Source organism: Hypomesus nipponensis, chromosome 9 (genome assembly GCF_054491055.1).
Source record: "Hypomesus nipponensis isolate SF chromosome 9, ASM5449105v1, whole genome shotgun sequence".
Classification (NCBI taxonomy): domain Eukaryota; kingdom Metazoa; phylum Chordata; class Actinopteri; order Osmeriformes; family Osmeridae; genus Hypomesus; species Hypomesus nipponensis.
In genome coordinates this window covers 1,317,270-1,337,590 of record NC_140369.1, presented here as the reverse complement: position 1 = coordinate 1,337,590, position 20,321 = coordinate 1,317,270, and the positions used below count along the sequence as shown (strand labels likewise).

Genomic DNA, 20,321 nt, shown 5'->3' with positions numbered 1-20,321 from the left:
AATTGAATGTTTATTTTTTAGTGACAGAGTTCACACACTTTGCTTCTGCCCAACTGTCACCGCCGCACCTGGCGCGAAAAACGACTGAAGAAGAGACACAGAGATTCAGAGGTAACGTTAATGTTAAGCTGATATAGTACGTTATATGTTCTCAACAACCTTTATTTTGTCAAACGGAATGTACTTTTACCGAACTGAAAGGCAAATTGCTAGCTGACGTTAGCATTATTTATAAAATTTGCTAGCAGCCAGGGGTTACAGCTAGCTATCTAACGCTAATGTCAGTTAATTAAATCTGCCATTTGCCGTCCGAAAATGTGGTTAACGTTATGGCCTGCATGACCATAATGTGTGGCTTTAAGGATCATCTCTACTATAATGTTTAAGGCCTATAACGTTAGCTGCTTGCGTTAGCTAGGTCAGTAGGAAATATTTGCCAAACACGAAGGCACTTGTCCAATAAATATATATGTATATATTAATTCAAGGTTAGTGTTGTACATCGTTGATAAAAGCATGTTAATTCATTAGATAATTTATTGTGTAGCTGGCAAAGGTCTGTATAGATAATTTATTTAACCTGAGTGTTTTGTTGAGTAATGTTGATTTAGGGGAATTCTATATAACCGTTCCGTTTGTAGGCTAACTTTAGTTTGGTTAAGTGATGGAGGGCTAAAAGTGCCACAATGAATTAAATAAATACACAATTAAATAAATAAATACACCAATAAATAATTACTTAAATGTGTCATTAATTAATTAAAATAGACATTACATACATAAATAAATACCAATTCATTTAATGTTTTTATATATAATTATTTCACTATTTAAGTATTTCATACTACATTTCATGCTACATTTCATGCTACATTTCACAAGGAGTTGTGTTGCAGTGCTTCATTAATTGTGTTATCTGTCAAACTCGCTCATCAGAGTCAGTGGGGTGGGGACCCAGTAACCCCTTAACCAATGATATGTGCTTTGAGCTTAAGTTGTCATGAGTATCTGGCAGTTTTCAGAAATACAATCGGTGATTGGACGGCAAAGATATTAAGGCGGGAACCATGGGAATTGTATTTCCCATATTTGAATGGTCCGGCAGGAAAGGGCTTTAGATACAAGGGGAAGACTCGATCCTTCTAGCCCCCATGCCATTTGAGGTGCAGTATAAAATGGCGGAAACGTATCCGGAGCTGCTTAGAGAAGCAGCACATTTGATAGAGGAAGCTCTGACCAGAAATCCTCCGGCTCCGGCGGATCAGTCACAGCAGAAACCTGCCACTTCATCACAGCAGAAACCTGCCGCTCCATCACGTACACCTGTCCAAGGTAAGCTAAGTCACGGGTGTGTTAATCAATGACTCGGGACACAGGTGTGGGTTTAATTAGATCGAACATTTATTTGTATGCGGTAGGCACATGATGCTTCGTGTGTAATACGTTCGTTGTTAATGGTAGACATGAAACAGTTTGTTAGGCCGTGTTCACACTTGACCTTCAGCGCCTTGTGAGCTCTCAGCACTTTTCTCAAAGGGAGCTCACTTGCTTTCTCGGTTTTTTTACCTGATTTTTTTACAGTGTAGAACTGGATTAAATCATAAAGGATGAAAATGAGGAGTTACACCAAAATCCCAGTTAGATTTGAAGGTTTTATTGCAGTTCTGAATACAATACATGTGCTACCTACTGAAAGACACAGACATGCATGGAACACTGATTCAAGATGAATAACCCAGTGTTTCCCACAGATTAGAGAGCAATTTGTGGCGGGGGGGGGGGGGGGGGGGTTGTAACAAAGAACGTTACACATAACTTAAAAAAAAATATATATATATATATGTATTATGTTGTATGATATCGTCCTCTCCTACTCTGTCTTCAGTGCCTAACGAATCTATCTCTTTCTCTCCCTGACCCTGTCTTTCTGCTTGAGCAGCACTGGTTGAAGCCTGAACATATTGTAAACAATTTCTGCATATAACGCTAGTGCTAAATAACTAGCTGGTTGGCTCCATGACGCCGGGTAAGTAGGGCTCGTGAGACAGCTCTCCAAAAGAATGATGGGGAACCCAGTTGTCTAGCAAATTAAGACATGTTCGTAGGTACCTAGCGAAAAGTAACCTCAACTTTCCAAGACTTTTAGCTACGGTACTGAAGGTACTGAAGGTGCTGAAGGCTCGCTGATATCGCATAGCGTTGTTGCTCATGTGTGCTGACATTGTGATTGTATGTGATAGACGCGTGAGTGACAGAAAGACGGAGGTAGAGCAGGGAAAGGAAATGCAGATGAACGAATATGCTGCGTGTTTTAAATATAGTCAAAAATTATAATGAAACGCAATATGTGTGGCCGGTGTTGATTCTGTGGCGCACTGCCACAAATTAGTCTATGTGTGGGAAACACTGTAACCAAATGTCAAAACAAAACCAATGCAGTGTAAAAGCAGAGAATGTGTCTCCTACACTGAACAGCACATTGGACTAAAAACAGTCAACTCTTAATTCATTTCAAACCAAGGAGACCTATCCTTTAAATACATCTAAAGAAAGGAGGGAGGGGTGTTGTTTGTGCATGAAACAAACCTTCAAGCTGCTTCAGGAGGTTTACTATATTTTTGCTTATCATAGATATAATCTATGTTCTGTGTACTTGCTTTGCGTGGTCTTGTCCTAACAATTTCAGTGCCCAGTCTGACCCTGTGTTGTTCTGTGCATCTGACAATAAAAGACTTGAACTTCAGTCTGTAAGAAAACAGAGAGAGTATTTCAGTGTCACCGCCAGTACCGTGAAAAACAACAGTCAGCATTGATCCAACGTGTTGTGTTGGATCTGCAGAGCCTCACCTTTAACCAGGAGTTTGGACGAGCACTCGGCCCGGCCGAAGGAGTTTACAGCCACCACCCTGTACTCGCCGCTGTCCTTGGCCCGGACGCGGAGGATGGACATGGAGCAGACGCCGTATGAGTTGGTGATGTAGTAGTTGTTGTCGTGGTTGATGCAGATGTCGTTGAGATACCAGGTGACGCTGGGGGTGGGGCAGCCCCGGATGGCACAGGTCATGTAGAGCTGGTAGCCTTTCGGAGGAGTGTGAACCTTCAGGGGCACCAGGATGGATGGAGGCCTCTCGAAGCTGATCTCCGTAGGCATGCTGGTCGTCACAGCAACTAGGTTGACACAAATGGAAAAAAGGTTTAAAGGTGTATATGTGTATATATATATATATGCAATCATTTAAAAAAATTGTAAACAGACAATTTCGGGCAGACCCCCTTGTGGCTACACCCCTGGTAGCCCTGCTTTCTCACTTCTGTTGCTGTTAATGCCCCAGGTGGGCGACTGGGATGGCTCCGAGGGGCCCATGTCGTTCTTGGCGAACACGCGGAAGTGGTACTCTCGCCCGGGCTGGATGTTGTTGGCCGTGTACGTGTTGCAGAACAGCCGGTCGGCCACCGTGTGCCACATCCGGGTGTTGGAGTCGTGCTCCGCCACCATGTAGTGCAGGCGGTCATCCACTTCCTGGTCCGGGGATGGGGCCCAGGTCACCACCAACCTGCCGTGGACAGTCTGCTCTAGCGCCACCGGCCCTGGGCACCTCGGCTCATCTGGAAGCACAGTGGGGGGTAGTACAGGGCCGGACAACTGAAGGGCTGTACTGATAGATTTGATGAGTTGGGACACTGAGGCGGACGTACTGTACTCTGCAAAAGTCTCTGGCACAAATGTTTTTTTAAAGTAAAGTTGAAACACTTTTAAGTCATAATGATGAGAAGAGATAAGACTAAACAAAGAATTTTCTTAACATTGCAAACATAAAAATACATGTATTTAAACTATGCTCATGTTTAGCATTCGATAGACTGTATGTTATGGTTGATGGAGTCCTAATTGTACCTGTAAAAAATGAATACAAAATGGCCACAATGAGAGTGCAGAAAATAGCTGGAAATCAAAACGTTTCCTCACCTGTGACTCTGACCTCGATGTCAAAGGAAGCCTCGCCACTTGAGTTCTTGGCCTTGATGGTGAAGATCCCTGAGTCGGAGCGCTTGGACGAGGGGATGACCAGCTGGGACATCCCGTCCGTGTTGATGACGTTGATCCAGGGAGAGATCGGCTCATCGTCCTTCAGCCATGAGATGGTGGGCGGGGGCTCGGCCTGAAGACACACCCACAGAGATGGTCACACCCACAGAGATGGACACACCCACCGAGATGGACACGCCCACAGAGATGGTCACACCCACAGAGATGGTCACACCCACAGAGATGGTCACACCCACAGAGATGGACACGCCCACAGAGATGGTCACACCCACAGAGATGGACACACCCACAGAGATGGACACACCCACAGAGATGGACACGCCCACAGAGATGGTCACACCCACAGAGATGGTCACACCCACAGAGATGGACACGCCCACAGAGATGGACACGCCCACAGAGATGGACACACCCACAGAGATGGACACACCCACAGAGATGGACACACCCACAGAGATGGACACACCCACAGAGATAGACACACCCACAGAGATAGACACACCCACAGAGATAGACACACCCACAGAGATGGTCAACGACGACCCTAAATTAACCCCTTTACACAAACAAAAGAGCTGGTCTCATTCTACTTTGTCTGGTATGACCACTCTGACAAAACACAAACTGGTTAAATCATTGAGCACAAATCCTGAACTGTACTAAATGCCATCACATGTTATCATACCTCATACAGGATTTTGAGCCTCACTGAATTTCCTGCCCTGATCACAATGAAGTCTTCCGGGTCTTTGAAATGCGGCCGCACTAAACACCAGGACACAGAACAGTAACGTTGAGGCTGGGGCTGAACTCTCACTTCCACTGAGTCTACACGGTATGTTCTGACGCATGTGAGGGCGGATCGTTATGAGGACTTACTGTTGGGGTTCTTTGCACACACCATGGCAGAGGGAGGACTAGGCTCTCCTGCTCCAGACTCATTAATGGCCGACACCCTGAATTCATACTCACACCCTTCAGTCACATCCTTCACTGCATACTTTTCTCCTGAAGGCAGAGCAGAGGACAACTAACAGCCAGAACAAGTTAACACTATCAGACCCCTTTCGTTATTAAAGGCTGAGCCTGCAGTCAAATGGAATCAGCCCCAAACCACAAAATAATATAGATGTTTTCACATCGAATTGTATTTTGAATACGAGGATGTTCCACTACGCTACATTGTGTCTTTATTTCTAAAAGCAACATGTCCATTTATATGATCAGGAGCAGACCTTCGATAGGCTCGCTGACGGGGTTCAAGGCGATCCACTGAACTGTGTCTTTCTTCCTCTTCTCCAGCTGGTAGCCGACCATCGTCCCAAACGTCTCCACTGGAGGGGTCCAGGTCAGGTGGATGCAAGTCTTGGATGCACTCACCACCTTGGGCGCACCAGGCGGACCAGGGAACACTGAGGGAAACAAGGCACTATAAACACGAGGTCATGGATTATTATTTAGTGTAGCATAAAGTGTCCTAAAAGCTCGATTTCCCCCGCAGGAGAGGAGAAGCAGCTTACCCAAAGTGCCCGCCATGATGTCTTCTGTCTGGAGAGGGTCACTGAGGCCTTCAGTGTTCTCTGCGTATATCCGGTAGATGTACTTCTTGCCCAGGATCACGTTCCGGTCGCGGTAGGTCGTCTTGTCGGCGGTGACGTCGCCCAGCTTCTTCCAGAGGCTCTGGCCCAGCTGCTGGCGCTCCAGGATGTAGTGTGTGACGGGGGAGCCTCCATCGTCCTGCGGAGGGTTCCACTTCAGCTCCACCACCGAGGCGCTACTGTCCAGGACCTCCACTGGGCCCTCCGGGGGGCCGGACTTGTCTACAGCACAGGGGAGTTAAGATATAGATTATATTATACTATATGTTTTATATTGTTTTTTTATTATAAAAATACATTTGAAATGATAATATATTTGTTTAATTAATAATGTAAAATATTTTATGGTTTTATTTTTGATATAAATCACAAGTTTAGGTACCCAACCACATTCGCTTTTTTGGAGGGAGGTGGGGGAATCGAATAACACACGCTTTTGCGTGGTCGTCTTACCAAGGACAATGAGCCGAGATTTGGCCTCCACAGAGCCGTACGGGCTCTTCAGCTGGATGGTGATGTCTCCGGTGTCAGAGCGTAGGCAGTCCCTGAACATCAGCCGGCTGTGGTTTGCCTCCTTAACCATCTTCACGCCCCCACCGTCCTTCAGCTCCACGCCGTCCTTGAACCAGCGCACCTCCAGGGACTCCTGTGGAGTGAACGGCATCTTGAAGCTGCCGTTCTGGCCCACCTTTACAATCACCGGCTTGGAGAACTTGTGGAGGTCGTCGGGGTCAAACTCGGGTACGTCTGAGAGGCAGAGGAGCAGACAGTTTACAGGGATACTCTGTTGGTCCCAGATGGGTTTTATGAACTGTTATTTTAATGCTAAAAGTTCATTAACTAAACATAGGCTACCTGATGCACACCTTATTGTAAAGTGTTACCCAAAAGGATGAATCTGTCCATACAAATAATCCATTCATGGTTATTAGGTTGAGTTTTACTGTACCTCCAACACAGAGATTTGCTTCAGTTTTGCAATCGTCTGCTTCAAAACGATACAGTCCAATATCTTCCTCCTTGCTGGTCTTAATGGTCAGTTTGTGACTGTTTCCATCCTTGGTTAAAGCTAAGCCAGCTTTGGAGGACAGCTAAAAATAAAAACATATAATATCATATTATAAAGACATCATGTGAGATTCATTTCTATGAAAAAGTTGTCATAGTTCCATCAATTCAGAATATAACCATATAAATTAATACAGTTAGTGATCAGAGGATTTCTACAACACATCCATTTACATTTAGCAGACGCTCTTCTCCAGAGCGACTTACAGTAAGTACAGGGACAATCCCCCTGAGGCAAGTAGGGTTAAGTGCCTTGCCCAAGGACACAACTTCATTTGGCACGGCAGGGAATCGATCTAGCAACCTTCAGATTACTAGCCCGATTCCCTAACCGCTCAGCCATCTGACTCCCACTCACATTCATACCTTCTTATATAAGTAGTAATAACAGTATTTCACATGCGTACCTTCTGTCCAGCTTTCAGCCAGGCCCCATCACAGTCGCTGCTCATCTTCACCACCAGTTCGGCAGGTTCACCACGAACAGCATACACGTCAGACAGTCCGCTCACGATCTGCAGAGCTACCCACCACAACACGCTCAGTTACCTTCTGATTACACAGCTGCCACAGACGCACATACAACTGGGGTAGCGTTAGGTTGTTTAAGATGTTAGACATGGGCTTTGTCACAGGACGGCATGCATGCTGCATGTGCGTGCCCACATGGAGGCTTTCATGATGAACTGCAGGACAGGAAACCCCTGGCCGATCTGCCTTACTCTAGACAACAGAATGTTAAACTGAGATTAAATTGAACTGAAAAGACAAAGTTTGGGATATTGTCTTAAGTCAAAATTGCTTGTAAATATACTGTAAATATCTAATATTAACTATAGTTGTTGAAAGTGCATGTTTCAACTCCTCTCTGAGGCCAGTGTGACCTGGATCTGAGGTGTTCTATGATGATTCCAGCAACAAACAAGCACACTGAATGACAGGCACATAAAACGCAATTTCTGGGGAAATTGTAGGGTGTGCTCGCTTGGGTCGGTTGCAGGTGGGTCCGTCCTCTTAAGTTGTTCCCATCTAGTGATATTTTCCAGTATTTAGCCTACTCAAGAACCCGCTTTGAAACAAGCGAACGTTGTCACCGGCAGTATTTTAGATGGAATCACGATTCAAACTGTACCGTCTGCTAACTGAAAATATTCCCCCCAAAAAGTTTGACATTAATTTAGGGGGAAAGGGCTAATTCAAAAGAAGTTTTCTACGAGCAAGCTAGCTGCTGTTGCTAGCCAAACGTCACTGAGGGGATTGTTTGAAAGAGCCAGAAATGAGAATGTTTCTTTTGACACAAAGTTTAGGCTGTGGCATTGAAGATAGCGACGCACCACACAAGCCTGAGTTTAAATACATTATTTAATGTGACATTACTTACTGTACATGGAAGTCTTGATTTGCTATGTATCCACGGCACAATACTCGCTGTGCAACAGCACATGAATCCATGTGTCATTGCTAACGTGTGCTGATGTGGTGACGTAGCTAGTACTGAGTACACTTCGTTGACTCAAGGCACTTTTTGCCACAAAAACATTGTAACCTCCTAAACCGTTCTGTTATAAGAGATTGATATGATTTAATAAGGTTTTATCAGAATTTATTTGAAACCAGTAAACAAATCTAGTCTTGCAGTGGACAATGAACTTATTGGATAGATCATAAATGAGTAAAATCTCTGAAACACTTAGTATAAAAGAAAAAAAGTTAGGAAAAGTAACAATACCAGAAAAATCTACTTAAGTACAGTTGATGTACTGTTGATACTTAAAATAACGTCTTACCAGCATCTGCAGTCTGAGGAGTGGGTCCTGTTCCATCACTGTTAGACTGGACTGACGGCCACATGAACAGTGCACAGGATTGTCAAAACCTTATTTATTAATGTTATGAACGTATTGATCTATGCAAACATAATTCTTAGGTATATTTATCAGTTATATTAATTAATTTAACATTCACTAGTTATGAACATAATATTTATACATTAAGTTAATATTATAACTAATATAACTTTTAACAAAAGCTGTTAATTGTTTGAGAAGTTGATTAGATGAAGAAAATACGTCTGGATTTGTCATTGGCCGTGTTACAAACGTAATGTATGTAAGTATCGTTACTTGAAATGAATGTTTAGTCACAGATATTTGAATGGTTATGATGCAGACAAAACTATTAAATATATTCAGTATAATTTAATTGATTCTGGTGACCTAAAGGTCATTGGTGATGCTATGACAAACATGTACAGCTAAATCATGATAAAATATAGCACCACACAGTAGTATAAGAATTATGTAAAGGAGACAGTTCATATTTTACGACACAATGGTAATGCACACATTCAGCTTTTTTCTCGCAAGAGATTGATACGTTTTAATAATATTTAATGGAAAACATCAAACAATCCTTGCAGTGTGCCGTGTTACTTTTAGACATATTCAAGATGAGTTTCAGAAAGTCTAGTAGTTTAGTAGTTTCTAGTAGTCAAACTGCAGTGGTTTGATGCTTCAGATCTGTCTTACCAGCGTCTTCAGCTGGGGGGACGCCTGCTCCGTCGTTTACACCCTGTCCTGGGACCCACCACACAACACTTACAACTCGCTCTTTCACACTAACCCTAACCTCTTTGCAAGCCTTTCCAGTATTGTATTGTCACACTTGGTGAACAAAGAGATACCTAAGCAAATCATTAAAATGTTGTCTCAGTCTGTTATTGAAGAAGCAGTACTTTGTCTTTCTCTTACCACTTCCTGAATCCCCAGTGTTCAATCCTGCTCCTTCATTAGCTCCTCCTTAATTAATTACAATTAATTAATTACATTTCTGAATAACAAGTTTGGCGTCCTACTATTACTAGAAAGTCTTGATGATTATATAAGCTTCCTCACTGGTGCATGTCACCATCAAAGACAGATATCTTCTACATGACTTGAAACCGTATTTTAATGTGAAGTATTTTTGCTTCTTGCAATGGCTTACAGATGCTGGTATCTTATTATACAGTCCCTTCACGTCTGCTCAGGGTATAGCTTTTTAAGCAGACTGAAGCTAGAAGTTAGAATACGACATTCTACATCCTAAATCCTTAACACCCAAAATGTTAGTTTGGTACTGTACATGTAATGGGATTAAATCATTATTAAATAAACATGATAATTATAACACGAGAAGCAGGAAGCACAAGACACATTGACGTGTTATGTAAGAATACTGTATGCTGAGTTCCTGACCCAGCCAGCCCCTGGCCATGCTGAAGAGACGGTTAACATCACAGAGGACTGGAGAGAGCTGATAAGCCGGCAACACAAGTCAAACAAAACGTTAGCGCAAAAGAAATAAACACGAACCAAGCAATGACACTGAAGGAGTCACACTATAATGTATAGTGTAAATAAAGAGACAGCTCTCAACGGATATCAACAAAAGTAGTTCAGTAGATGATCATTCATCATAACGTTATAACGTCTAGCCTATCAACCACGGTTAACTTCTCAGTGGAGAAAAACGTACGATAGATAAACACGCAGAACGTCAAAGCCATTGTTTTTCAAATGGCTTCCGTTTTCAACATGGCGTCCATGCACAGGTAAACACACCCCTTGTTGTCTCTTACCAACAACATTATTCTCCACGGCAACAGCCTTGGTCTGTGGACCTATACTCACTGCTGCTGCTTCCTGATCTGACCGTCCTATCGATCATCACAACCAATCAGTGACTGCCACTTAAACTATGGACAGTAACAGGATCACTTCATACCAAATATAATATGTGGTAGTTAACGAAAAACAAGAAGAACCAAAATATAGATATGTATAACATAATTTTAAAAAAGATTGGTAAAACTAAATGTGAAGGACAATAACAGTATAATACTGTTCATGGACTGTATTACACGCATCCAGTGGTGAAAGAAAAGATTGAGGACATTTGCATCCCAATAAATGTTTTACCGGCAGAAGTTAACCGTAATTTGACAATTTAAAATATTAACAACATGAAACGTGATAATCACAAGCTACATGAAAGGTAGGTCGATGATGAAAACATCAGTAACGTCCACTCACCCAGAGTGGAATGACTTTCTAAACACATAAGTTCAGAATCGTCAATCTCTCCAGAGTGGAATGACAACTACTGTATCAAAACATCAGTAAGTAAAATACATACATTTACACGTTGTTTACATACTTTGTAAACACGCCGGTTGTGTGTGCCGGTCAGGGCCCTTGTCCTACCTGGTTTGGTGGGAGGAGCCTCGGCAGGTTTGCCCTCCTGGCTGGGAGGTGTGGTGGCGGGCCCTGCCTCAGCCGCCACAGCCATCTCAGCCTTGGCTGTCTTCACCTGCTCCAGACGCTCCTCGCGATCCTTCACAAGCTTCTGCTGCTGCTCCTGGGCAATCTTCTCCAGGTCCAGCCCCGCCCCTCCAGCCCTGGTCGTCTTCCTGGCTGCCTTCTTGCCTCCTTGGCTGCTCTTGTCGGCTGGACGGAGAGAAGGTGTGTTCAGAGAGGCGTGAGCATGAGGCCTGGGGCCTGATTGGGACGACTGAGGGGTTTAGGTCTGTTTAGGTGCAGTTCCACGGATGTATGTGAAGCTCTCTGTGACACTGCTTGTAAAAAGGGCTTTACGAATACATTTGTTTCTATTTGAATGTGGTGACTCTAACACAGTAGTTTCAGACAGGAGAAGCTACGTAAGCCAGTATGAAAGATTTGCTCATTTAGGAAGGTTGATCCAAGCATGGGTACTTGTTTGTGGATTTGTTGTTTACTAAAACAAATGATGACAATTTAATGCTTTGAGTAATTAATTGTGTAGACATCAGCCCTATGTGACCATGCTCAGACCTATTTCTGGAGCTCCCCTCTCTTTGATGTTTTTAAAGGTTTTGCTTTCAACTTGAACATTTTGACCCAAACACAATTTATCATCTGCAGCCTTGAAGCCATCTCTCCCTCTATTCATAAAAATCCGACCTTCCCGTCTTTTTGATCAAAGAAATTTCAACAACTCACGCTCAACAACAAGCCAGGCGTTGCAGGACTTGATCCCTGCGATGGCAGCGTAGATGCCCTTGTCCACCACCATGCAGTCCTTCACCACCAGCCGGTGGATGAGCTTGTCCTCTGAGGCCTCAATGTCGTACTTGTCACCCTGCTCCAGGGGCAGGTTCTTTCCCACCCACATAATCTTGGAGAACGGGTTGGACAGCACGCACTCAAACACAGCGTCTTCTCTCTCCGTCGCCTTCACTTCCTGGATCTTGACGAGGAAGTCGATCGCGGGAACTGTGAAAAAAGGTGTGAGGAAGGAAAATAAGGGCGGAACATGTTGTATCAATGTTGTACTATAATGATGTTGTATGCTTACTTTTGAAGTCAGTGGAAAACATGTTGACACCCTCCACATCCAGCTGATACAAGCCAGCATCGTCAGGAAGCAGATCCTTAATGCTGAAGACGTATTTTCTCCCAATTTGTTTGAGGCTGTGTTTGTCTCCCAGCTCCTTGGTGTAAGGAACCATCACTCCATCCTGAGAGGAAATATGCAAAAACACCTCACCTCGAGAGAATCACTGGGCTGATTGTCAAGAGAAATTAAACTCCAGCGTTATTGGTGTTGACATGCATTTTACAGTGGCAAATTGTACAATGACTTTCCTGAAACATTGGGTTCAATCTAACCTTGTAGATGAAGATCCTACTGCTAGGGTCAATCATATCCATGTCGATCTCAAAGGACGCAGAGCAATCAGGGTTCACTTCGATTGGCTTCAGATTTGAAATGCTTTTGATGAACTGGATGAGAGTAAAGTTGAGTTTGTTTGAAATTGTGTGAAAAAGAGTTGACAGTGAGAAGAACATGAAGATGTTAAGAATGTGAATTAAAGTCTGTAAAGGAAACCTTAAGATATTAACAGCCATAATGTATTTCCATTGATACTTTTTTTGTAGATAACAGCTCAGTAGTGAAGTATAGATCCTGAGAGGTCCCCTCAGTGTCGTAATCAATATTGGTTTGATGCGGTCAGATTCATAATAGAATTTTCAATTGTCTTACTACAAATGGAAATTCTGATGTCTTCAGATTTGTTTTTGAATCACACTTTAGAACACTGTTTCACATCGTCTTGAAATGTGTTTGTGGACTAACCTGGGCCTGTTCCTCCTCTCTCTCCTTCTTCATCTCATTCAGTTTTTTCAGCATCCAGCGGAAGTCTGTAATTCCAAACTCAGTACAGATGCGCTCGTAGTCTTTCTTATCAGCGCTCAACAACAGCTCCCAGAACTTTGGGTCTATCTCTCCATCTTTCCTCTCAGTTTGCTCAGATTTGGGACGGATTTTACTGGAACGGACAAGAACAGTTCAGCGTTCTGTAAACACAAAAAACACAGTTCCACTAAACAAAAACAATTTTGTTGAGATACCTCTTTCTCTTCAATACGGTCTTAAAATCTCCTGCTTCATTTGCCCCTGCTGCTGGTTTGGGCTCCTTTTTAAATCCAACTGAAAAATGAGAAGAGGTAGAAAAAGACCAGTGAGAAAAAAATCTTCCTCAAGGATCGTTCAACAAACAAATATTCTGTTGCTTAGTAGCAGATAAATAAAAACTCATCTTGATTACCACCAGAACCACCACCTCACCTTGAATGACATTCAGGACCACAGTGACTACGGCTTTCCCATATTCATTTGTGGCAAAGCATTTGTAAGTGTCAGCCTGGTCAGGTTTGACATTGGCCATCTGGTAATGAAACAGCATGTTGGTTACTGGTTTACAGGGCATGCAGATGAAAATGTGATGGTCTGGATAAATCTGGCACATTTACATGAGGGACCTGAGTGCTCATGGCACATGTATTTTACATGACTTTTTCCTTAACCGTTGTTACATCTTCGGGTCATTGTGACCCATCAGTCATTGTGACCTTCCCCACACGTGTTGCGACAACTTTACCTCATACATAAATAAAGAGAAGCATTTTCTTTTAACTGTCAGGCTATCTCACACCCCCAACAGTGCGAAGGTTAAAAGAAAATGCTTTTTATTTGTTTTTGTATTGGGTAAAGTTGTCACAGCACAACAATGGGTCATTGTGACCCGAAGGCAGCACAAGGGTTAAAGTTAAATAAACATAAAACAAAAACGTTTCAGGAGGAATATTACATGTTATATAACATGCTTTGCTAAAAGGGTTTGAATGTAGAAAGGTACAGTGCCTGTCAAAAGTTTGGAAACACCTAGGGCCCTATCTTGCCTTGGAGGTGGAAAGGAGGCGTGTTCCGGCGCAAACGTTCCCTGGTGCTATTTTGCAGTTTCAGAAAAACAATTTCGCCACTGACAAGGAAAAACGTAGTCTACAGTCAATGCGGTGTTATTCAGATGCTATTTTAAGGGCGCAAGCTTGGCCCGTGTGCACTGCTGGTGAGGCCAGGGTCTTCTTTCTGCGAAGCTACGTTACATTGTTTTGATTTATGGCGTGTTACATTTCTTCAATGATTATAAAAAGATTGTCATGAGAAATCTCCATGTATGTGAACTTGATTTGTAACAATTGTGGCAATTTCCTCCCACGCCTGTTTAACCGAAGCTAATTTGGGTGGGTTTCTTCTCCCATATCCATCAGAATCAGAATTCGGATATTTGCCATGTAGGCTATGTTACACAAACACAGAGTTTACTGTGGCAAGGTCTTAAGTTAAGTAAAAAAGAACAATAGTTCAACTAATTCTAAGAACTAAACAATTTAAAAATACGACAATTAAAAAAAATATATATATAAAAATAAGAATTTGAATGAGCAGCAATTTAGCGGGCAATTTAGTGCACTGAGAAAACTGCTCTGCCTTTCCCATACAATGTCATTTCTCTCAATCCGCCATGGAACAAGCGCTGCTCTTAAAGGGAATGTGAGATGACGCTCTGATTGGTTTACTGCACGTTACGCCCAAACCACACCCATTAGTAATGTAGCTACTTCAGACCAACCCATTTTAGATTGAGCCAGGCGCAAAGTCATTTATCCCGCCGGCAAAATAGTACCTGAGTCCCGTCCACAAAGTTACTAGCACTTTGCGTTTTGATACTTGTGTTTCAGATCGTTAAAATAGGGCTCGTAGCCTATCATTGTTGCACACAGCAACATACAGTCATCGTTTTAAGTCGGAACACGTAATTTGTATACGATTAATAATCGTAACGAGGGGAAAAAAGGGGGGGGGGGTGTCATGACTTGCCTCGAAGATGTGCTCGTTAGCGACTGGGTCGTACTTGGTTTGGTATCTGGACGTGTCAGACACGTCTCCGTTATTCCTGGCCCAGGTGACGGTGGGCTGCGGTTCTCCGATAACGATGGCCTTGAAAAACGCAAACTTCCCTGCGGGGTCAGAGTGTTGAGGGTCAACGTGATTCTAAAATCATGTGTGAGAGCATCATGATTTGGGCACCTGAGTGGACTTGGACATCTTGGAGTTCACCAGCAGATACGAGAACATACTGCTAGCAGGTTGTGTGTGTGTGTGTGTTTGGTACAGTGTGCAAATGATCATCATTAAGTCATGTACTATCATACACAACACATCCATTGCTGACAGCTACTTCAGTGTGTGAGTACTGATGAGTTCTGTAGTTGCTCACCCTCCTGGATGGTGAGAGCGATGGGCTTGCGGGTGAAGTCAGGGTGGCTCTTCCCCTCTGGGATCTCCTCCACAAACTGAGTTATCATCACTCCAGGGACTTTCGACTTCTTCTTTATTCCCACTGGTGACAGTGGATCAGAAAATGTTAAGGTAGCTTGTATGGAATTCATAGAGCAGCAACCATTATAATCTTGATCAGTCTTTAATAACCTGGTATGTGGTTGTAATATCGTGTGAGAATAGATGTTTATAAACCAGACCCAGCATGCCAAACACAATATATTCATTCTAATATATAGTATTAGAATGTTTCATGTTATGAACGCATTGTCCTTATCAGACCTTATACTTGATCAGTTTCATAATTTTTTACTTTCATCCTAACAGACATTAGAAGTCTGCACCTCGTGCATTCCATGCCCTGAACTTCTCGCAGCTAGAACTGTGTGAACAGATATGTTGCAAGACATATCCTCGCACATGAAAATGTACGTTGTTGTATCGGTCAAGACCCAGTTATCAATATCAGTCCTTCATGCCTCAGAAGCAGGGTGAGACGTGAAGACAAGGAGGTGAATCGTGTGTGGCGGTTCCTCCAGCCTACCTTCAGTACCATCCAACCTTCCAGCATCAGGACCTGCTCATGGACAGTTTCAGGGGCACATTCAGACACATATGGCAGACATGAGCGGGAAGGGGGGGAAAAGCTTGTGGAGCGAAGGATGTGGATGGGGATCATTGTTTGGATGAAACAATGAAACAGGATGTAACTAACATAAACACACATGGTGAACGTGAGGTAGGAACCAAAGCCGTAAAAACAAGCAGGAGCTAGATCCCCAAAGGAAATCTTGACGATAGTAAACAAACTGAAGAGAGATGTCGTGACTAGCTCTGAGGTGGAGATGATGTGGTGTCTGGTGCTGTCGCTGCACCTGCACAATGCTGTAGCTCTCTTCTGAAGTGTGTGACCCAGTTATGTTCAGTACTGTTTATGCTGATGTAGCAAGGAAGCCCGGCCAATTGTGGATCCTTAATGCGTGGCTGTGTTTTTCATTCCACAACTGACACATCGCATCTGCCCGTAAACAGATTATTTTGTTTGGGATTAATTGTAATTCTACCATGAGACTGTTTTACTGTTCTATAGGACCTCACTCTGTGAGCCCTCTGCTGTTAACACATGTACCTAGTGAAATTGCAGACACACATGATAGAATACTTGACTGATTTAGACAAGCCCATTTGCATAAAGCCCATTTTTGGCCCCTGCTGTACGGACGGATGAACATGAAGGTGTGACGCTCTCACCTTGCCCAGCTGCTGTCTGGTCCCCCACTTTAGATTTTTTCCACATTTTGGCAGTTTTGGTTTCTGGATGAGCACTGTTTCTGGAGCTGTAACCAATAAAAGAATCACACAGATTGGTGTTTCTTTAGAGGGTTGACGTACCAAGAAATTGAACAGCACACTATCATCACCCATCACAATGCCTGAATGTTCTGCCAAGCGAATCTATAATCCAGCATAAACAATGCCAGCCTCTACCAGAACCCTGCTGAGATCTGACGTTGATTAATGCTCAAGTCTTACTTTTTGGAATACGTGTTGGGTTTTTATGTCGCGTCCTGTCTTTGACTGGGATTTAACTGGAGGTTTTGTGTGTGGTGAGGACATGAAACAGGATCGTTTCAAACGGCATGTGATCCTGCAGCCATGAATCATCGCCGTTCGCTGACTGTTCATCTTCTGGTGTTTTAACGGTTGAATTTTCACGGTGGAGAAAACCTGTCAACTGTCGCAGAACTGAACCTCGTGCTGTGCTTCAACAACTACAGGAAGACACGGCATCAGATGGACTCATTTGGACCATCGGTTTGGCATCCTGCTAGATTTCTTTCTATCACAGGGGGAAATCCTTTGGGGAAAATGTGCTCAAACTGTTGAGAAACATTTAAACACGTTATGTAAGTTACACACCAAGTTGCAATAGACACTGCACAGCAGATGTCACTAATAGCACACTCCCAAATGGTTTTCTAACTTGAGACTGAAGACTTCACTAAAATAAATGCTGTACACAGGATATGTGAAGACATCAGCATCATCATACTCCTTCTATAGGCCTACGTGAGACAGCTGGAAGCCCACTGTGTGTTATTGACTAATGGAATATATTAAAATGTTATATTAAGTCTTCTGAAAACAGTCAGACTCCAGCCAGAATGTGACGGTACGTGTGAGACAGTGAAGAACTGTGGCGTGACAGCGACAACATGGCAACATTCGGCCCCTCAGTTTAGAACCAGCTGGCTTTCTGTGTGAAAACTTATCTCGCGGTCCTCGACTCAGACAAGCTTTGCACGAGCCGTGCGTCTTTTGGCTGCAACTTATGATTGCGAGCAGTATGTCTGAGTTGGGAATGTGATGTTGACACGGTTTGAGTTGTGTCCGATACTTGTTGAGGTCGCCACTAAATCTTGGGTTTGAATAGATGGAAGCTCTTAAGAATGACTGGGGCTGGGCCTTCTTTTTGAGGATTGAAAGGAAAGGATTGACAGCCAGAGACACTCCGTGTTCAAACATAAAATACTCGGACATGACTTGAAAGCCTGTGCACCAGCTGTTTACCAAGGTTGTTGGCCTGCATTGGTGCATTTGATTTGATTTATAAAATTACCTGGTTCTGTCTGTCTTAGCCTACAGTTAAGAAAGATTTGGGCAGTTATAAAATCATTTTCTATTGTGAAAGCTGTCGTTTTATATTCACTTAAATTAAATGTTATCTACTACTTTGATTGTAGATCATCAATGTAAAAAATATTATGTAGTATATCCTTCCTGAGGAAGATAGCCTAACCCTTGTGTTAGCTGTACCAGAACTGTAAGCATATTTGGAGATGACCGGGGAGGGATGTCTGCCACGTTAAATAAAGATATATAAAGATTTTGATTTAATAACCCTTGCATCTCACGGAATCCAACACCACTCCTTATACATGTATGACATTCTAGGGTTCCCTATCAGGGCCAGTGGAACAGGAGAACACAGTGTCGTCATGCGATAGGTCACATGGTAGCCTACATAAAAGTGATCATCCAATCACAAATGGTCATGATGTGCAAGTAAATCCCTGCGAGGATGACGAGCAAGCCTCATCACAGGGAGACCAAAATAGCCACCTCGTCCAATTTCAATAAAACAAATTATAAATACAAATTCCAGGCAACTTCATTTCAATATTAGATAGGGTTTTGAAATGAGAAAGAATGAAATGTTGTATGTGTATTGAACTTTGAATGGTGTGTTTGTTAACTGCAAATCAACTTTTCGTCGCTGTCCCACTGTTGAAATGTGTTCTACAAGTTATAAACGGATTCAAGTTAACTGAATACGTCTCCTATTCCAAGGCTATAACTCTCAAACTATGGGACTTTGAGTTGGCCTACAGATCTACGCTAAGGCCGCATCGCATGAATGAAGTGTTAATTTGTTAAAGCACGGCATTGTGCAAGCCCTGTTAATATGAGGTTTGATTTCCAAAATCTCTCTCTGTCCCGGCCACTCTTGGCTCAGATGAAGCTGAAGATGATCACAAGCCACTTGGCTCCTGACAGGACACTTAGTGAAGTGCTCCCGAGCCCAGCAAGGGGTCGAGTTTTATGACACCATGTGGTTTCGCACCACACGCTAGCGTCAAAGCAGCCCCCTGCCCACGTGATCCAGGATGCAGAAGTGAGAACCTGGTTCGCTCACTGCTGGGTGACCCAGCCATCATTAAGAGCTATCAAATGCACCATGTGTGTCCTGGGAAGGGTTTAAAAAGCCCTTGAAGACACAATGACGACAAGAGTCTGAAATTAAAATGTGTGTGTAAGAGTCAGAGCCCCTGTCGTGGAACTGAGAGCGCAGAATCCCACGATACATCAATTACATCTGAAATTATTTCAGTTTTGTGAGATACTAGTTTGTGACTGACTAGCATTAAACTGTAGAATTGTGTTATTAGTCCTGGTTAAGATTTCCCAGAACTAGAATATCCTCATGCTTTGGAGGAACAGAATACGTTATACGTAGTTGTACACGTCCCTTACAAGGATACACAAGACACTTCTTTCTAGTATAATGTGGCTTTTGACCTTCTGGTGACACATTGCACATGATATCACACTGCCGTTTAACTACTGCACATTTAACTCCCTACTGCTACTCCTACTGTACCTAACGATACAGGTCTTTTATGACTCTAATCCTAGAGCCACAGCCCAGGCGGCTGTTGTGAAACAAAGACCCATATCTGACACCTCAGACAAAGCCTGGGGTTGTCAGGGATGGAAACTGGACTTACCTCAGGAGCGATCGTCTCTGTCTGCTTCTGCTGCTGCTGACTCTAATACTGGACTGCCTCTCCTCAGGTCTGCTGCTGCTGGCTCTAATACTGGACTGCCTCTCCTCAGGTCTGCTGCTGCTGGCTATAATACTGGACTGCCTCTCCTCAGGTCTGCCCGCTAATGGCAGAGATTCTGCGACAAGCTCCCTGGTTCAGGCTGCCTGTAGGGAGAGAGGATTGCTTATTAGTTTTTGGGCTTAACAGGCAACTCGGGAAGGGGGGGGGGGGCATGGTGTGTTGGTTCGGCGTTGACCTGAGGAGGAATTCAGAACTTTTCAGAGGGGATGATCTCAGCCAGGACAGAAGCAGGATCGCAGAGAAGCACTTCATGCGATCGTGTGGCATTTCCTATCTACAGCAGTGTGCTGTGCGAGTCTCCATGGTTCTTAAATCTGTCTGGGAACCTATATCTGAACAGGTCAGCCTACCTGAGACAAGGAATTACTTGTAAGAGACAGACTGTACAAGACATAAGAAGAGCTAAAAGGTGATTCACATAAATATCTAACCGCATTTTACTCAAAGTACACATATTTCGTTGAAATACACGTAGTCTCACACAGTCACACA

The 20,321-nt window shown here is 43.3% G+C and overlaps 1 protein-coding gene and 1 long non-coding RNA gene across 6 annotated transcripts; one reads left to right on the top strand and one right to left on the bottom strand.

Moving 5' to 3' along the window:
* Positions 1–1,192: 1,192 nt before the first annotated feature.
* LOC146272248 (uncharacterized) lies at positions 1,193–5,674 on the top strand. 2 transcript variants are annotated; one of them, XR_014766586.1, is made up of 4 exons: positions 1,193–1,332; positions 2,840–2,972; positions 4,743–4,883; positions 5,351–5,674. It is a non-coding gene; the product is annotated as an uncharacterized LOC146272248 (long non-coding RNA). The 2 variants fall into 2 exon arrangements; XR_014766587.1 differs by lacking the exon at positions 2,840–2,972.
* Positions 1,328–19,839, bottom strand: igfn1.4 (immunoglobulin like and fibronectin type III domain containing 1, tandem duplicate 4). Of its 4 annotated transcripts, XM_084705128.1 has the most exons (24): positions 19,710–19,839; positions 16,672–16,757; positions 15,965–15,997; positions 15,359–15,481; positions 14,959–15,098; positions 13,366–13,465; positions 13,149–13,227; positions 12,874–13,066; positions 12,405–12,518; positions 12,091–12,253; positions 11,736–12,008; positions 10,959–11,201; positions 10,334–10,411; positions 7,122–7,237; positions 6,596–6,737; positions 6,100–6,393; positions 5,569–5,868; positions 5,284–5,460; positions 4,928–5,056; positions 4,734–4,813; positions 3,968–4,160; positions 3,310–3,606; positions 2,848–3,168; positions 1,328–2,745 (listed from the first exon to the last, which is right to left on the bottom strand). In XM_084705128.1, the coding sequence occupies exons 2-24, from the start codon at positions 16,715–16,717 to the stop codon at positions 2,741–2,743; spliced, it is 3,639 nt and encodes a 1,212-aa protein (XP_084561254.1). In that variant the 5' UTR covers positions 16,718–16,757; positions 19,710–19,839; the 3' UTR covers positions 1,328–2,740. The 4 variants fall into 4 exon arrangements, with proteins under 4 accessions (XP_084561254.1, XP_084561252.1, XP_084561255.1 ...); XM_084705126.1 differs by having other exon boundaries at positions 1,328–3,168; XM_084705129.1 differs by lacking the exon at positions 10,334–10,411 and having other exon boundaries at positions 1,328–3,168.
* Between the last annotated feature and the right edge of the window lie 482 nt (positions 19,840–20,321).

Coding starts and splice junctions, on each gene's coding strand:
- igfn1.4 (XM_084705126.1), bottom strand. CDS start 16,717: ATGTGGAAAAAATCTAAAGTGGGGGACCAGACAGCAGCTGGGCAAG. Junction 6,738..7,121: donor GGCTGAAAGCTGGACAGAAG/GTACGCATGTGA, acceptor TTTTATTTTTAG/CTGTCCTCCAAAGCTGGCTT. Junction 5,057..5,283: donor CGTCAGCGAGCCTATCGAAG/GTCTGCTCCTGA, acceptor CTCTGCCTTCAG/GAGAAAAGTATGCAGTGAAG.